We start from the raw sequence: 17,078 nt of genomic DNA on the forward strand, positions 1-17,078 counted from the left end.
TTTCTGTAGTTTTCAGTTAAAGCCAAATGTGCATTTTTAAAGAAACACAAATACGAGTCATTTAGCTCCAACAAAGGATGGAGAATAATTCAAGAACTCAATAAATGTCATTTTGAATCAACAGGTTAAAATTGATGATAAAAACATGCACATCATTTTAGTTTCTCCAATACAATAAATCCAAAGACACAAGACTCAGTTTACCAAACCGTTCCTGAAAAGTTGTTCACAGTCAGTGTTTCCTGCTGAGCTCTGAGCAACAACTGTGTGTGAAGACTTTATAACAGTAACTACAACACATCACAGGTTTATTCACCAGTGTCATCATCGACAGACCTCACAGGTGATGGTCACTATAGTAACTGTCTTCAAGTTTGAGAAAAGTTTTTCCAAGTCTACTTCCTGTTCTGCGCTGATACAGCTCTGGCCAACTTCATTATTTTTTATCATCTAGATCTAGTTATCTACGTGATTCATAAGTGCTGTATATCTACTACGATTTCCATACAAACACATGAGTTAGGGTTAATAATGTGTTTTGATAAATACCAACACTTTCTTGGAAAGAACTTGCACTCAAGCAATTTCTTTTTACAAATAAAAGGTGGGGACATTGGACAATTGCCTCATGATACGCCTAAAAAGGCCGAATTAATTTCTTTTCAACATCAACCCTGGCTGAGCATTGTTGCACACAACTTCGTTCAGAAGCTGTGATGAAATGCCTGTAGTTGGTATCACTGTGGGAAATCCTGGCCTGGCCTTGAGCCAAGCTATGAATTCACCAAATTAGCTGCTTTTACATAGTTGTCAGATGTGATTATTTAACTTTGTATTTTATTTACAAACCATTTCAACACCCCCCCCCCCCCCCCCCCCCCCAAAGATTGTGCACATTTTTAGATTTTCAGACCTTAATATCTTAATATTTTATCTATAAACCGTTTGGTTTTATGTATTGATTCTCTGTGTTGCCAGTAAGGGGGAGTTGCTGATTTTTGACAAATATTAACAAAAAGTTCTCACATTTAGTTTTACGAGTGTATTCGTGACAGAGTAGAATAAGTAGAATATCTTTAGTATAGTAGGTGTGTGAACGATCACTAATCATTATTATTGGCACTAACAACAGGGCCCCAAAATCTAATTTTGCTTAGGGCCCCATGGAGGCTTGGGCCGGTCCTGCATGGTACATATAATCATAGCATAGTTATTATTATAGGGCCTCGCACATAATCAGTCCCCGTTTTGTCAGTTACATAAAATAAGCTTTGTTTACATTTCACACAGTCAACAGACCTCTGGGATCATTATAATGGTGGGAAACATGCTGGGTTTTACTCTATTCATGGCGTCACTTGTCAATTGCTGTCATCCCTGACATTTTTGGTCAATTCATCAAAATACTAACTTGGAACAAGTTAAGTGCTGATGTAAGGATTGTGCTGTCTTGGCCATACTTTCGAAAGCTGATTACCTAATTGTGCGATCTGTGCACTCAGCATCCCTCTGACACAAAGGTATCACGGGGGAATGTTGTGTTGCAGTCAAGGTTTGTGTTTTTGTCCGTGTGGATTCGTACGCCAAACTGAACAGTGGTGTTAATGAGCTGCTCGTTGCTATTCTCGCAAGGCAAATAAACATCTGAGAAGCTCATTAAATTAATTGGTTTATTAATTATTCAAAGTGTTGTGGTTAAGCGGAGATGCGTGACACAACATGAGCAATAAAGTTCGCAAGAGTTGGAAAAGTAAACTTATTTACAATAACAATTACAACAACAAGAAAGCAGCCTCTGTCCCTTCCTGAAAGCCTGTGACACTTTATTTATTTTGATTTCAATGAGAGTGTCACTTTTCCGGAAATTAACATGACATGTAAAAAAAAAAAAACCGATAGTGAATACAGTAAACTGAAAAGTATAATGACGCAATTAAAGGATAAAATGATCACTTTAATGGTTTATTTAATTGACCGTGGCTGTTAGTTTGTATACAACTAGTGAGCGTGCTTACGTCACATCCGCTCAAATCTACCGCCGCTCGCGCAATGCCGTTCAGGCCTTTCAAAATAAAAGTAACGCGTGACAGTGGAGCAGCGGTTTGAAGTCAAGCGTCCTGTGTCACTGTGCTTCTTTTGTGAAAGGTCAACATTGTTGTTGGGAGAGTGAGTTACACGTCATTTCTTAAGCATTCCGAGTCTTTTTACTCACGAAACAGCAGGAAGAAGACGTTTGGCGACAGACGCTGACGTAACACTGGCTACAACAGAGCCAACAGGCTAACAACGCAGCTGTTCTCTGGTGTATTTCGCTCTCTCTGGTACTGAGTAAGTGTTAGCTAATCCAAAACGTGCTAATGCTAGTTAGCAAAATACAAGTTCGTTTGAGCAAACTTCTTGTTGTTGTTGTCATTCTCTTGCTACAGTGAATTCGCGATTCATATACCACGAATAATCGTTGTTTTCACAGAGACGTTAGCCGTTGTCACTGTTGCTTTTGACAACTTTATCGACAGTAGCCTGCTTTAGCTTAGCTGTTTAGTTTAACCCCCTGTCCAACAGACACTGTCATTTACTTTCACTGGTTACGTGGTGAAGTACAATAACGTTAGAGTACGAGTTAAACTGTTGTATGTCTAAGTAAATGAAGTGGCAGTTTGTTATTGTGTGTTAAATGGCGATGTGAGGAAGTAGTAGTATGTTGAAGTACAATATCTGATCATCAGTGTTGTAATGTAACAAAGATAACTTTATACTGTATGTATTGTTCAGATTCATTTGCAGTTATATAGTGCCCAACATTTTTACTTTGATCTAGAGCTGCTAAAAGATCAGAAATCTTGTTTTAATAATGAAAAAAGCTACAAACCAATTATCGATTAGATTAGATTAGATTAAGAACCCTTTAAGTCCCGCAAGGGGAAATTCAATTCTGCAGTGAGTTAGTGAACACACACAGCACACAGTGAGGTGTAGAACATGTAACCCAGCGCAGTGAGCTGCCATGCCAGCTCGGGGAGCAGTGAGGGGGTTAGGTGCCTTGCTCAACAGCACTTCAGCTGCGGACTGGTCGGGGATTGAACCGGCTACCTTTCGGTCTCGAGCTCGAAGCCCTAACCACTAAGCCACAGCTGCCCCCAAATTATCAAAATAGTTGGCTATTAATTTAGTAATTGATTAATAATCGATTCACCGATTAATCGTTTCAGCTCTACTTTGATCAACACATCACTTCATTTGTGTTTTTAGCCCTGTAAAGAGTTTAAAGCTGTTGGAGACCTGATGATATGTGTTTTTTCAGGGTGGAATGGAGAAAGCTAAACAAGATGCCTTCGACAATGCCAGACTTCAAGTGATCACAGAGGGCTTCAAGGATGCGTTCTCTTGCATCAACAAAGCACTGTCATCAGACGAAGCTGGAGACAAGGCAAAGGCCCTGGAGCTGTACAAGCGAGGGCGTCAGCACCTTGTCAGGGCCATCAGTGTCCCGTCACAGGGAGAGGAGTGTGTGGGCAGCTCCTGGGAGTCAGCCAGGCAGATGCAGCAGAAGATGCAGGAGACACTGAACAACATCACCACTCGCCTGGCCATACTAGAGACCAGCGTTGACCTCGAATCTGCACCTGTGCCGACCACTACCACTGTCTCTGGACCTACTGCTACAGGAATGTCTGCAGGATGTATATACCCACAACTCCCCACCATAGAGAAGCCAGAGAGGCCATCAGCACCAAGCATCCTCTCTGCTAATGGTCAAGCAGCAGGAGCTGTTGGAGGTGTTGGCCTTCCTCTTTCACCCAGCATACAGCCTGCTGGTCCAGGTGAACAGCCTCCAGCCTACTCTCCTCAGGCGACTAATGGTCACCTATCAATTTCATATGGCACTGATGAAGGGGAGATGTCACTGGTTGGGGACGAGTTTTACAGTCGCATCTCAAACTCAACACCATCTCCCCAGAGTATGGGTGAGGAGGGAGAGGAGCTGCTGTACATCCCTCATGGTGTGCAGATATTCTTTGTCACACCTGAAGGCCACGTGAGTGCCCCATCTTACCCTGGTTACCTGCGGCTGGTGAAGTTTACCACTGGTCACTCTGAGAGTACGCCCAACCGACCACCAGCATTTCTGCAGGTATGAGAAAAGACACGTTTCACTTTGTATATATTTTTTTTACCATTATTTAACCAACTTTTAAAAGTATGACACATTAGAACACAACTTGATGTACAAAATTGTTTTAAAAAAATTAAATAATAAAAAAATTTAAGGTGAAAAATATTGACCTCGAACTTTAAGACTACAGATTTCACTTACCCATCCCTTTTCCCAAGCTTGATAGGGAACTACGGTGGCCCCCTTGTAGCAGAAAGGATGTAGCATTAGTCTTCAAAGTGTAAAATTGCTGACTCTGACTCATGGCATCACAAAATGGCAGCCTCCACAGAGCACGGCACTTATGTAGAGTACCCATAAAGCTAAATTCAGTTATTGCCATCATACTTGTGGGTATTCAATTTTTGCCAATAAATCCACCTAAATGTCCTGTAAACACGAACCTGCCTATGCACTGTATATACGATTTGTGTGGAAGGAACCAAAATACACATAGGGGTAAATTGAGTTTCCGTCCTTATGCAAAAAAACTGAAAAAAAAACCTTAAGACTTAAAAAGGAACATACAGTATGTTCTGAAATGCTGTTCTCATTCAGTGATAGCAAGTGAAAAGTTTTTTTTTTTATTATTATTATTTTTTCATGGCCTTTGACCTGATTTTGTAAGATGTTCACTGGGCTCATCAGGACATCTATGACTGTGAGTCATCAGCAGACTAAGATAAGCTTGTTTAGGATCTTTTGCCCAGTAGACAGGATCACGTGATCATTGGTGACTCAGTCTCCTAATCCTGTTGGTTTAATCTTATAATGCCGTCCTTTAGGGAAATCCCCGGTCAGTCACATGAAACTACAGAAGCTTAGTTTCACTTTTTTATTTTTATTCTGTTTAAATACAGAAAAAAAGAATTCATGTTATCCTCCAGTATACATAAAACACAATATGACATGGAAAAAATGGAGACTCATTGAAGTTATAAAGGAACTGTTTGTTATTTTTAACAGAAAAAAATGTGTGAAGCAGCCAGAGCACAGCAAGAAAAATACGTTGAGTCAATTATTATCTTCAGATTTTAATTTAAAACCGCAGTCCATGAAAGGCAGAGAAACAGAGCAATGCCGTGTTTAGTCAGTGCAGTGTACTCCGAGAGATTAGATTAGTACACATAATTATCAGTGTAGGTTTTTGTTCAGAGGCCAAATCAGTCTCTTATCTGAACTATCCATGTCAGTTCTGATTAAGTTTTGCCCTGCTCTCTGTTCTTTTGACAGTAGTGGGTCATGAGACAGACATTTGACTCATCACTGGGGGAATTTTCCATATGCTATGTTGCCAGTGGGTGACATCAGCCTTTCAAATGAGTGAGAGTAATTCTCTAAATCCTGCTCACACTCTTAATGCCCTCAAATACAGAAATAACATGGAACATAGTTCACTGTGTCCTTTGTTGTTGCAAAATGATATTATTATTACGATATCGGCAGATATTAGCTTTGAAATGTATTATTGGATATTGGCAAACACTCCCAATCCCCCGATATGATTAATATGGTCTCAAACATTTGGTTTAATGGGTCTTCATTTTTGCAAAATGAAGAAAACCAAGATCTACGCCTTTTGCTAATAAAGCTGCTGCTACCTCATTAAATGTTTCTGAATGTTTTGCTTGAGAATTGGGAAATATTTCTTTGTTTTAAGTGTTTTTAATCATTTTAAAATGGGAATTTGTGACAATCATAAATAAAATACTACAGCAAGTGAAGTAAAGTCAAATCCCAAGCAAAACGCAGTCTTTAATTGTCTGACATTTATTGCGATAATTGTCGGTATCTCCGATGTTGGACTTTTTTGGTGGATGAATGTTTTTTTTTTCCTCATATCTTTAAAAAACTGGGAAGTTCAGGGAAACATATTCTCGCTAAAGAATACATAAAACCAACATATCCCCCCACCACCCCCCCCCCCAATTTTACTTTTGACTTCCTTGTAAATATCCCTCATTGTATATTGGCTGCATATCAGGGTAAAATCAAAACCATTTGACCCACATGACCTCATGTTCACCCATTTCCTCTCATTTTGTTTTTCTGTGGCAGGTGTGTGACTGGCTCTACCCTCTCATGGCCATGAACTCTCCCGCGTTGCTGTGTAACACTGGTGTGTTTATGTTCCCGGACATGATGGCGCCATCTTCAGGCTATTATGTGGGAGTGGTGTTGTCGTCCGAGCTGCCGTCTGCGAACAGAGAAATGTTCCGGGACCTGCTGTCACAGATGACCGATCTCAGGGTTCAGGTCAGTGCTGCTCTACAGGCAGACGCCAATCATTAAAGTCCTCGTCCTTGCAGTACAGTATCAAGAGGTTAATATTATGATAGAACCTCATGTGTCTACTCCATCACATTTTAGATCCATTAAAACCACAGTGGATTTTTCTTTTTTCCTAAAGCTTGAGTTAAAAAGTCTTATCACAATCCTAATCTCTCTCGCAGAAATATCATAAATAAATGTCACTTAACATTTCTGATACGTTGAAACTGAGAGTTAACACCCGAGTTTCGTACTCACCACTTCACTTTTTGTATTTTTAAAGGTCTACATTATGTTGTTTTGATTATTCGAGTAATTGCTTTCATCCTATAAAATGTCAGAAAATCTTGACCGGTGTTTTTCAAAACTGGAAAAGACGACGACCTCAAATGTCTCGTTTTGTCCACAAACCAAAAAAATGAGTTCAAATGATTTCTTTGTTCTATGGAGCAAAGAAACCAGAAAATGTTCACATTTAAGGAGCCAAAATCAGACACTCAAATCTGATTTAATCAATTAAGTAATCGATCGATCAAGTAATTGATTCATCACTTCTTTTTATCAATTTCAACACACATGAAGTCCACTAACTAAATGTAAACTGCTGCTGCCACCTTGTGGTAATAAATGCACCACACATTAGGGTCATCACTGCAGTATAGAAATGTGTTTTTATAGATGCAATTGTTGATAAAACAATAGTTTTGTATCTTTTTTTTAATCACAGTCACTGACTTTTAGTAACCCTTGAACACCTAAGCCTCCAAATTTCTGTCTGCACTTTGTGGCTTATTTTAACCATAAAAGGTCCAGAAAACATCCTGTGAGTAAGTGCTTTTGCCCAGTTTTACATAATAACTTTCAGTATCTGGCAGTTACTTACAGTTTACATGTTAAAATAGTGTATTAACAATTTAAAATGGAAAAAAAAGCAAGTTAAAAAGTTTATTTAAAAACAAATAAACACTGTAGTACATGAACAACAGATTTTGCATATTTGAACAGTATAAAACATATTTAAAACAACATTTCTTTGAGTCCTTGTCTCAGTGTCCAAAAATGGAAAATACAGGGGTTTTTCCCATTCTCTCCTCTCTGATGACAGAGACGCTGATTCGCCGGCTTCCGGCAACAGTGCGAGTGAAATTACCGTAATAACCACGTGAAATCATCTGTTGCTGCTTAGGATTCCAAACTTTCCTCAATGTTTTCTCTGTACCTGGCTCCCTCTGACCTCTGAGCTGGCACACGGCTCTCCCTGAGTTAGTGCTGACCTCAGCAGTGTGAGGATTGTGCACAGGCAGGTGAGGAGAATTAATCTGTCCTAAAGCTCTTATCTGTAGCTGCTAGAACGACCTCAGACGGAAAGACAAGTGCCAGTTCTGCTGTAGTGACGATGATGATGATGATGATGATGATGATGATGATGGCTCAGTTTGATGCCAAACCAAGTCATTTTTGATTTTTGCTGCCAGAAAAGTTGTTTTACTTTTTCATTTACAGATGGAAGTGATTCCCCTTCAGCAAGTAAGCACTTTTGTTTTGATTTCAGTGTCACAAAGGGTGTTTTCTTACTGCACAGTGACTCGTGAGTTGGCAAACAAATAGTGCATTGTAATGACAAGCAAAGAATAATGAGCACGGCCATTGTGAGATTTGGGAGGCTCCTTAGAGATGAGCTTTTTCGGGATGTGTAAAGCTGACACCAAAATGGTGGACAAGTTGTCCCAAAGTTATTTTTTTCTTCCTCCAACACTGTGGGCCTTCATCAGCTCATGTGTCTGTGTTATCAGGTTCCAGATGAAGCAGCAGACGCCATTAATCTCAGTCAGACGGTGTCCATCGCTGCACCGGCAGAGACCGAGGAGGCAAAACCAGCAGTGACCAAGGAGACGGACCCGGCAGCAGCTGAGGAGGACAAAGCTCTGCCCGAGTGGAGTGAAAAGGTGGCACATGGCATCCTGACAGGTGACGCACATGTTTCATCTTCAAACATGAATATTCTTTTGTTTTGTTCTTCAACGGAGGACACGAGCAAAACCGTCCTCTTATAACGACTCCGGAGAATGAATGAAAAGAGGTGCGTGGAAATTATTTTGGCTTCCACGTTGTGTTTGGAAAAGTAATTTGGCAAATGTGGTAGTAAGTAATTAGGTACAAACTTGATAATTGGGAAAGGTGACAGCCTTATTAAGTAGATTCAGTTGTTTTGTACAGAACTAGAGTTTACTTTTAGTAATTCAGACAAGCTCTCTGTTAGTTTATCTTCTTAAATATGAATATTATCTGGTTTCCTTGCCTTCCTTTTTTTTACTAAGTAATCAATTAAACTGAATAATATTGGTTTGTGGACAAAATAAGACATTTTGGGAACGTCATTATTTCAGAAAACAGTGATCAACATTGATCACTGTTTTCTGAAATTAAAGGGACCAAACAACTAATTCATTGAGAATATAAGACAGAGCCTTCAAGCACAGACCGTGATCCTGCTCCGTCCTCTCAGGTGCTTCCTGGTTAAGCTGGGGTCTGGTGAAAGGAGCCGAGTTCACAGGCATGGCCATACACAAAGGTGCGTCAAAGCTCCGAGAACACATCACTCCGGAGGACAAACCCACACACGTCAACCCCACGGTCACCAAAGGACTCCACGTCGCCAAGCAAGCGACGGGGGGAGCCGTCAAAGTCAGCCAGATCTTAGGTGAAAAAATGGTCCTCAGTCTGCATGTTTTATTACTCATTGTATAATTATGTCATTTGGCAATGGACCTTTAACTGAATGACTCTGTGTTGCTGCAGTGGACGGTGTGTGTGTCGTTGCTGGCTGTGTGGGTCGGGAGTTGGCTCCGCACGTGAAAAAACACGGAAGCAAGCTGATCCCGGAGTCGATGAAGAAAGACAAGGACGGCCGTTCCAACATTGATGGAGCTATGGTGGTCGCTGCCAGTGGAGTACAAGGTTTATCGACCCTTAACCTAAGTCTGGATGGTTATCATCACTGTTGTATTGATGCTGATACTTATCTGTTCTCTTATTAGTAATTTTAAGTCTTGCTTGCAGCTGCATATACATATTACACACGTCAATTAAAAAGTGAGCCCAAACTTTCGTGTACTTGGCCGCCATTATGACAAGATGGGAGCACTGGACAATATTCAAGTAAACAATTCAATTAAATTTACTTGTGTATCGCTAAATCGCAATAGACATTATCTCAAGGCACTGTACAAAGACAACATCATGGAGCTGAGTGCCTTCACCAATATGAGTTGATACAGGTGCCCCCTTATAGTTGGCTAGCAAAAGTTATCTATTATTAGTTAAAGTTAACATTAGCTGGCATCATCTAACTCGCATAACATCAGGTTCTGCCCTTTTTAGCTAATAGCTAACATTAGCTGGTGTCTGTACAAAAAATTATAGTGATAGTTCGGAATTTTGGACATAAGACCTATTTTCCAACTCAGCCGGTGTGATGGAGACGTTTTCAAGAAATTTAGGTAACGCTTTCTTTTACAGTCCCCTAATTACCTGGTATTTAGCTGGTAAATTCATGGTAACACTAAAGTGTTGCTAGGTAATTACCAAGGGTAATAAGATAAGTAAATACAGTGAAACCGTTGCCAAAATACTGGGTAATGCACGGTAATGTACTCGGTAAGTAAAGTAAAACTGTACTGTAAAAGAAAGCCAAGCTTGTTTCCATGTAATTACACACATTTTTAGGGTTAGGTTTGTTAGATTACCCCTTGGGTAAATAGCTAGTAATTAGGGGACTGTAGGTACCTGCTTATTACCAGTTTATAACCCAATAATACACTTACATTTACCATAGTTTTGCCATAGTTTAGCTGTACATACCTTCTTATTAACAGCAGTAATAACACGCTATAATTAACTATATAGTTACCAGGTAAATGCCCAGTATTTTGGCAACAGTTTCACTGTATTTACTTTCTTATTACCATTGGTAATTACCTAGTAACACTTTGGTGTTACCATGAATTTACCAGGTAAATACCTGGTAATTAGGGGACTGTAAAAGAAAGCGTTACCGAAATTTAATTCAGTTCTTCTAGTTGCCGAGTTTGCTGATGCTATGGCTAGCGCAAGTCGGGGTCGTACCTATGTTCCCCGGGTCCAATGTTCCCCGTTTTTCCCCAAAAAGGGTCCACTTTGTATGTGACAGGGGAACATAGGAGCCTTTTTTTGAAAAAGGGTCAGGTTAGGATTAGGGTTAGAGAAAGGGTCCTATGTTCCCCGGTACCACAAACAAAACGGGGAACATAGGACCCGGGGAACATAGATACGGTCCCGTGCAAGTCAATGATACATGTTAGCATGGCATTAAAAACACTCATACCGACTCCACAGTGCACCCGAGGCAAATCGATTGTAACGGCAGACTATCGATGTACATATCTGTGTTGATAGAATGTTTGAAATAAAACCAACTTGCAATTTGAAGGATTTATGTCTCAGCAGCAGCAGCAGCAGCGTGTCATACTTCCGGCAGCAGCGGACTGATTCCACTGCCGGAAGTATAGTGCTGAGAAAGTAGTCCCTCAAAAATCCATGCGATGCGACGTTAGTTTTGTTTCAAATATCATTCTATCAACACAGATATGTACATCGATAGTCTGCCGTTACAATCGATTTGCCTCTGGTGCACTGTGGAGTCGGTATGAGTGTTTCTAATGCCATGCTAACATGTATCATTGACTTGCGCTAGCCATAGCATCAGCGAACTCGGCAACTAGAAGAACTGAATGAAATTTCTTGAAAACGTCTCCAGACGTCTCCATCACACCGGCTGAGTTGGAAAATAGGTCTTATGTTCAAAATTCCGAACTATCCCTTTAACATCAGGTTAAAGCTAGCTAGCGTTAGCTAAATCACATAATATAAATTTTCCAGAAAGTTGGATTTTCATGTCTCTACTACCAATGGAAGTAACCATTAATAATTTAATCAGCGTTTTTATCAGCAAGTTAAATCAAACAAAACATAAATATTGATTGCGGTACTGTCCAGATGCTTTTGATACTTTGGTACTGACCAATAAGGAACTGGTACCAGTTCACTCCCACTTTTCAGGACCCATAGCAAACTTTAAGAAGAAGCTGCTAACAATGTGCTAACATGTTTGTGTATTTGTCCAGGACTGGCAACCATGTGGACTGGTTTGGAAGTCGCAGCAAAGGACATTGCCAAGAATGTAGCGTCGGAGACGGTCACCACTGTAAAACACAAGTACGTTTTCTCTTCTGTTTTACTCTTCACAGGTCCATTCACTGTCACTCATGTAAATCAACCGAATTGAATTTGTTGCTCATCACAGCTCGCACGACAGACAGGAAGTCAATGTTTGTGTCGCTAATGTCGTATTGTATCGTTCAAGCAGACTATGCCGAACGTGCACTCACTCATATTCCTCTTCGATTTTTTTGCTTTGCAGATTTAGGGGTCTACAAAACACACAAAACACCTTTGACCCACCTAATGAGAAGACATGTACTTTCTCTTAGTTACGTACAGCCCTAACTCTTGACAACACTAATCACACGCATGGCATGAGGGTTTTTTACCCCCCAAACTGTTTCACTTCCCGATTATCCTAATATCAATTTTCCTGCCTAATTTTAACATTTCCTTTAATTGGTAATACCGTGATTAAAAATTAGTCCAGTATGTTTGATTATTGATTTTTATAATGGGGGCTGGGCAATAGCTTAAAATAAATGTAAAGCTCTCTATTATATCTTTCAATTCACTAAATGCACAGAGCATCACTTGCAACTTCTGCTTCACTCTTCCGGTCACTCAGGGGAAAGTTGGACTTTCAACATGATCAATTACGTATACGTTGTCTTTTAGTAATTTCAGCTATATTCTATAATATGTTGCAACTGTAGAACAACTTGTTGAAAACCAGGAAGCAGGAAGTAACCATGCTTACAGTCAGTTGTTCCTTAAAGCTGCGGGTGCGTAACAGTTGTTGTTTTTGATGTTATCATTTAAGCCTAAACAATTTTAACATTATTTTTCTGTTGCGTCCTTCATCTGAAAACGGACTTAATGGTTTTAATTCAGACGTTGGATTGGATTTAAAAGTTACGCACTACAGCTTTAATTAAATTTCAGTTTATATATTGTGATATTATGAGAATAACTTGTATATCTTTATTTTAGCAGCATTGCCCACCCTTAGATCTTTTCCAACAACAGTGGAAAAAAAAAAAAAAAAAGATAAAACAGATATTCCTAATTCACAATTGTGAACTTGCATGGGTGAAATCCACATAAAGCATGCTGCTTCTTCACAATCCTCCTAATTCTCCCCAAAATCCCTCTCTTTGCTGCTGCCGCCTCTGACTTCTCACCCAATCTGAATTGTGATGAAGGTACGGCGCAGCCGCCGGACAAGCCACCGATCACGCCGTCAACTCCGCCCTCAACGTCGGCATCACTGCCTTCAACATCGACAACCTGGGCATGAAAGCTGTGGCCAAACGGACGGGGAAGTCCACGGCACTGGCCATTTTAGAAGACCACAAGCTTCAGGAGAAACCACAGAACGAGAAGCAAGTGGAGAAACAGCTGAAGAAATAGCCGACAGTGGCCTTTTCCGTTGTTCCCGCAGCAACGTGGTTTTGACTAGTGCTGGGCGGTATAATGATCACTAACAAAAAAATCAGGTATTTATTTTTCTATGATATGATGAACAGAACTGTTTTGAGAGGGGGACCCTTTTCACAGCTGCACCACCCGGAAGGTGTAGCTGTGTTAGTAATAGTGTGTGGACAGGTTGGACCTTGAAGGAATGGTGGAACAGGATGACAGACATATTTGTACCAAGAAAAAAAAATTTATTTTCTGTTTTTTTGTGGGGCGTTTAAAAAGTCTGACGTGGACCAAACACTGATTTTCTGCAAAAGTTGTTGCTGGACACAAGCAATTTACTACAGAAAACACCACTCATGCTCATTAGGGAGTGAAATCGCCAGAGACACCGCAATACGATATTATCACGATCATACCCTACTCACAAAAAGTTATGGATGTTTGCCTTTTGGATTCAATTTCAGAACGCACCTAAAATGCACTATAACCTTTACAGGTGAACTTAAGTCAACCCAGAATAACATGCTGTTCTCTAGCAAGATGATTAACCGCAAAAATCACAGCAACTGTCTGATGTAGTGGTTCAATTGTGATTGAATGTTTGATTTTGATCTAGTTATTGAGACACAGATTTTTTTGTTGTGGTGTTGCCACCACTGTTAGCTCTTGTTTGACATTATCATACTTAAAGGCCCTGCTTTCATGGTAGAATATCACTATAGCATGAACTTTTCATAGGGATATATTCTCGTTGAATATCCCTAACTTTTTGTGACTATTGTTTATTGCAGCTCTTACAACAGGTCTTGTGAGAGTGAGCACCATCTAGTGGACTCAAATGTCTCTCACAACCATAGTGATAATCAGGCCGTCTAGATTTATTTTGATTTTATGGCTGTAGAATTGTTACTAATGTTCAATGAGTGAGTTTTTCTTTCACTTTCCATATCTGGCAGTTATTCAACCTTTTAGGAATCACAGTACTGAGAAGCTTATGTCACAAATGTCCTGAGATCGACCATAATGACAAGTATAAGGGTTAATGCTAATCCATAAAAAGATGAATGTTTATTTGTAACACCAGTTAAAAAAAAAAAAAGTAAAAAGATATAATAGTGTCATGTAAAATATACTGACGTACATTGTGAATCTGTTAAAATTTAAAACATTTGAAATTGGTCATACTGCCCAGCACTACGCTTTTATTCTTCTATCAAATAATCTATATTCAGTGTAACTGGTTTATAAATCATGTGATGTCATGTGACCACTCTTATATTCATATCCTGGTGTGATTCAGGTCACAAGCACTTTAATTAATTAAGAAAGAAAAAAAAGCTAAATCTTTTTGATTTATTATAAAATATATTTCATATATTTATATATATTTAAAGGAGTAGTTTCAGACTCGCCACTGGAATCTTTCCTGACCTTTAAAACGCGTTGAATCTTAAGTGCAATTAATATTGTTTGAATGTATTAATGTGTTTAAAAATAAGAAGCTGTCACTGCTGACCGTGCCTGGAAATGCAAATTAATATGCAAACTCGAAAGGATGTGTTTATAACACGTCTGTAATCCGCCGTGTGTTCTTGTTCAACGGTTTTTGGAGAGTGTGGAAGAGGATGAGGGGGGTCTGCGTGAATTTAATGTGGAAACAAAATAAAACAAAGAATAATTCTCAAAACTAAATCACATGTGGCCCGAATAAGAGAACGATTTTGCCCTCTAAACGGTCATTTATTTCAACATATTCTCACAAATGTTATCGTTGATAGTGTTTCATAATCAAACAAACTCATGTACGTACATTTCATTAACTTAATGTGAATTTTCCCAAATGTGATGATAAAACTTTTTTTTTTTTCAAACCAGATGGATCTAACTTTTCATTATTTTAATTTGAGTGGTCTGATTTCAAACTCTAGACTTTTCACTCCTGTAACTGCTAATCTTGTATTTTTCCAGATAGTTTTCACTGTGTCATTGCTTTACCAGCTGAAATACCAAAAAAAAGAACTGACGACAAAATAAAATGTTAACAACTCAAGAAATGTGGTTTTCTGCTCGTCTGTTATTTACTTTGACGATAAGTATGAGGTTTCACCGTCACAACTCTAGTATGTAAACACTGCCACGTGGTGGTCAGTAATTTTACTGCAGTTGCTTTCCACCAAAGATTTTCAACTGGATTTAAATCTGTTGACACAGAAGGCCACTCCACGGCCCGGTTTTTCAAAAGGTTTAATCTGGATTAAAATTGATCCGGATTTGATCATCCTTTTTTCTTTTTGCTATCAATGATCACGTAATCCATCTTACTTTTGAGCCGGTTTTTCAAAGCAACATCAGATTGGATCAATCTGATCCGGATAGAAACTTTTCAGGATCACCAAATCAGGATAAGCTCAAATAGGATATAGGAACTCGACATTGTAGAACTATAGATATGTAAAGAGCAATAAGTAGACTTTAGAAGAGCAATGCAATTTGAGTGTTTAAATGGAGTTCTTAAGAGGTGTTTTGCATGCCTTATCTACCTGAGAGCAGGACCACAGTAAGCATGTAACATAACTCTTGCCTGTATTGTCCTGCTCAACGTCGCTGCCAAGCGCCAATAGGACGTCCAACAAGGGAAGAAATAGTTAGACACTATTTCTGATTCGGATTTGTTTTGGATTTCAAAAAAACAGTGATGCCATTGCCGTTGCTTTGTTATTCTGTTTTATCATTGCACGCATCACTAAAAATATTCTAAAAATATTTTTGATTGTTATGAATGCACATGAATTAGTGACAGAATTAATTATATGATTTGCGATCAATATTGACAGCTGCTTGGGGGATTATTTTAGGAGGACAAACTCTAATCACTGTAGCCGGATGGATGACCAAATCAAATTAAAACCTTATGAATAAAATGCAGAGTTGGAAAAAATTACTAAAATATTGTACTCAAGTACCGATAATGAAATATTACTCAAGTAGAAGTAAAAGTAGTTCATTTGAAATGTACTTTAAATAAAAGTTACTTAGTTACTTTTGCGTGGTGTGAGAGGGTAATAGAAATATGACCAGGAGCCAAAACTATTTTGGAGCTCAGCTCACGGCGCGACACAGGATATTACGTCACTTTTGGCGTAGCGCCCTCTACGTTCACCCGCCAGTGCTGGTGATAATCACATCATCATTCGTCTGGTGTATATTTTCCCCCTGTAGGTCTTCATTGTGCTGAATTTTTATTTTTACTCAGTAACAGATAGGATTTATAAAGTAAGTTAAACTAAGTACAATACTTGAGTCAATACGTACTCAAGTAAAATACAAAATCCTGATTTTAATTGATTGTACTTAAAAAATACACAAAAAAAGTATTCAATGCAGTAACTTGAGTAAATGTATTTCATTACTTTCCACCTCTGATAAATAGGATATCTTGTAGGCTGTACTGCATGATCCAAATATAGTAGTATGTGATCCAATTTTAGGGCCCACGGTTGGTGTAGTGGTTAGCACTCTTGCCTTTGCACCAAGAAGACCCGGGTTCCTGGGTTCGAGCCCCGTTTGGAACAACTTTGGAAGGATGCAAGGAGTTTGCATGTTCTCCCCGTGTGTGTGTGTGGGTTTTCTCCAGGTTCTCCAGCTTCCTCCCACAGTCCAAAAACATGTGATATGGGGATTAGGTGAATTGGTTACTCTAAATTGACCGTAGGTGTGAGAGTGTGAGTGAATGGTTGTTTGTCTCTATATGTGGCCCTGTGATGGACTGGTGAACTGTCCAGGGTGAACCCCGTCTATTGCCCAATGTCAGCTGAGATAGGCACAGCACCCCCCGCGACCCTCTGGTGGAGGATGAAGCGGTAGATGATGGATGATACAATTTTAAAGTTTCATTACATTTTGGGCCTGAAATCCACACTGAATCCACCCTTCTGATGGGATCAGTTTAATCCAGATTTTTTGGATCAAAGTGATCCCAATCCTACTACAAAGTTCTAAAAAACCCAAACTAAAGGTTTGATCCGTATCT

The 17,078-nt window shown here is 39.4% G+C and overlaps 1 protein-coding gene across 4 annotated transcripts; it reads left to right on the plus strand.

Moving 5' to 3' along the window:
• Window positions 1–2,113: 2,113 nt before the first annotated feature.
• On the plus strand, window positions 2,114–15,086 carry spartb (spartin b). 4 transcript variants are annotated; one of them, XM_083886316.1, is made up of 8 exons: window positions 2,114–2,328; window positions 3,302–4,132; window positions 6,212–6,409; window positions 8,218–8,392; window positions 8,931–9,125; window positions 9,224–9,382; window positions 11,587–11,677; window positions 12,829–15,086. In XM_083886316.1, exons 2-8 carry the CDS (start codon window positions 3,308–3,310, stop codon window positions 13,034–13,036), a joined length of 1,851 nt encoding a protein of 616 aa, XP_083742442.1. In that variant the 5' UTR covers window positions 2,114–2,328; window positions 3,302–3,307; the 3' UTR covers window positions 13,037–15,086. The 4 variants fall into 4 exon arrangements, with proteins under 4 accessions (XP_083742442.1, XP_083742443.1, XP_083742445.1 ...); XM_083886317.1 differs by having other exon boundaries at window positions 2,114–2,321; XM_083886319.1 differs by lacking the exon at window positions 12,829–15,086 and adding an exon at window positions 11,883–12,813.
• Window positions 15,087–17,078: the final 1,992 nt, after the last annotated feature.

Source organism: Microchirus variegatus (genome assembly GCF_963457635.1).
Source record: "Microchirus variegatus genome assembly, chromosome: 3".
Taxonomy (NCBI): Eukaryota; Metazoa; Chordata; class Actinopteri; order Pleuronectiformes; family Soleidae; genus Microchirus; species Microchirus variegatus.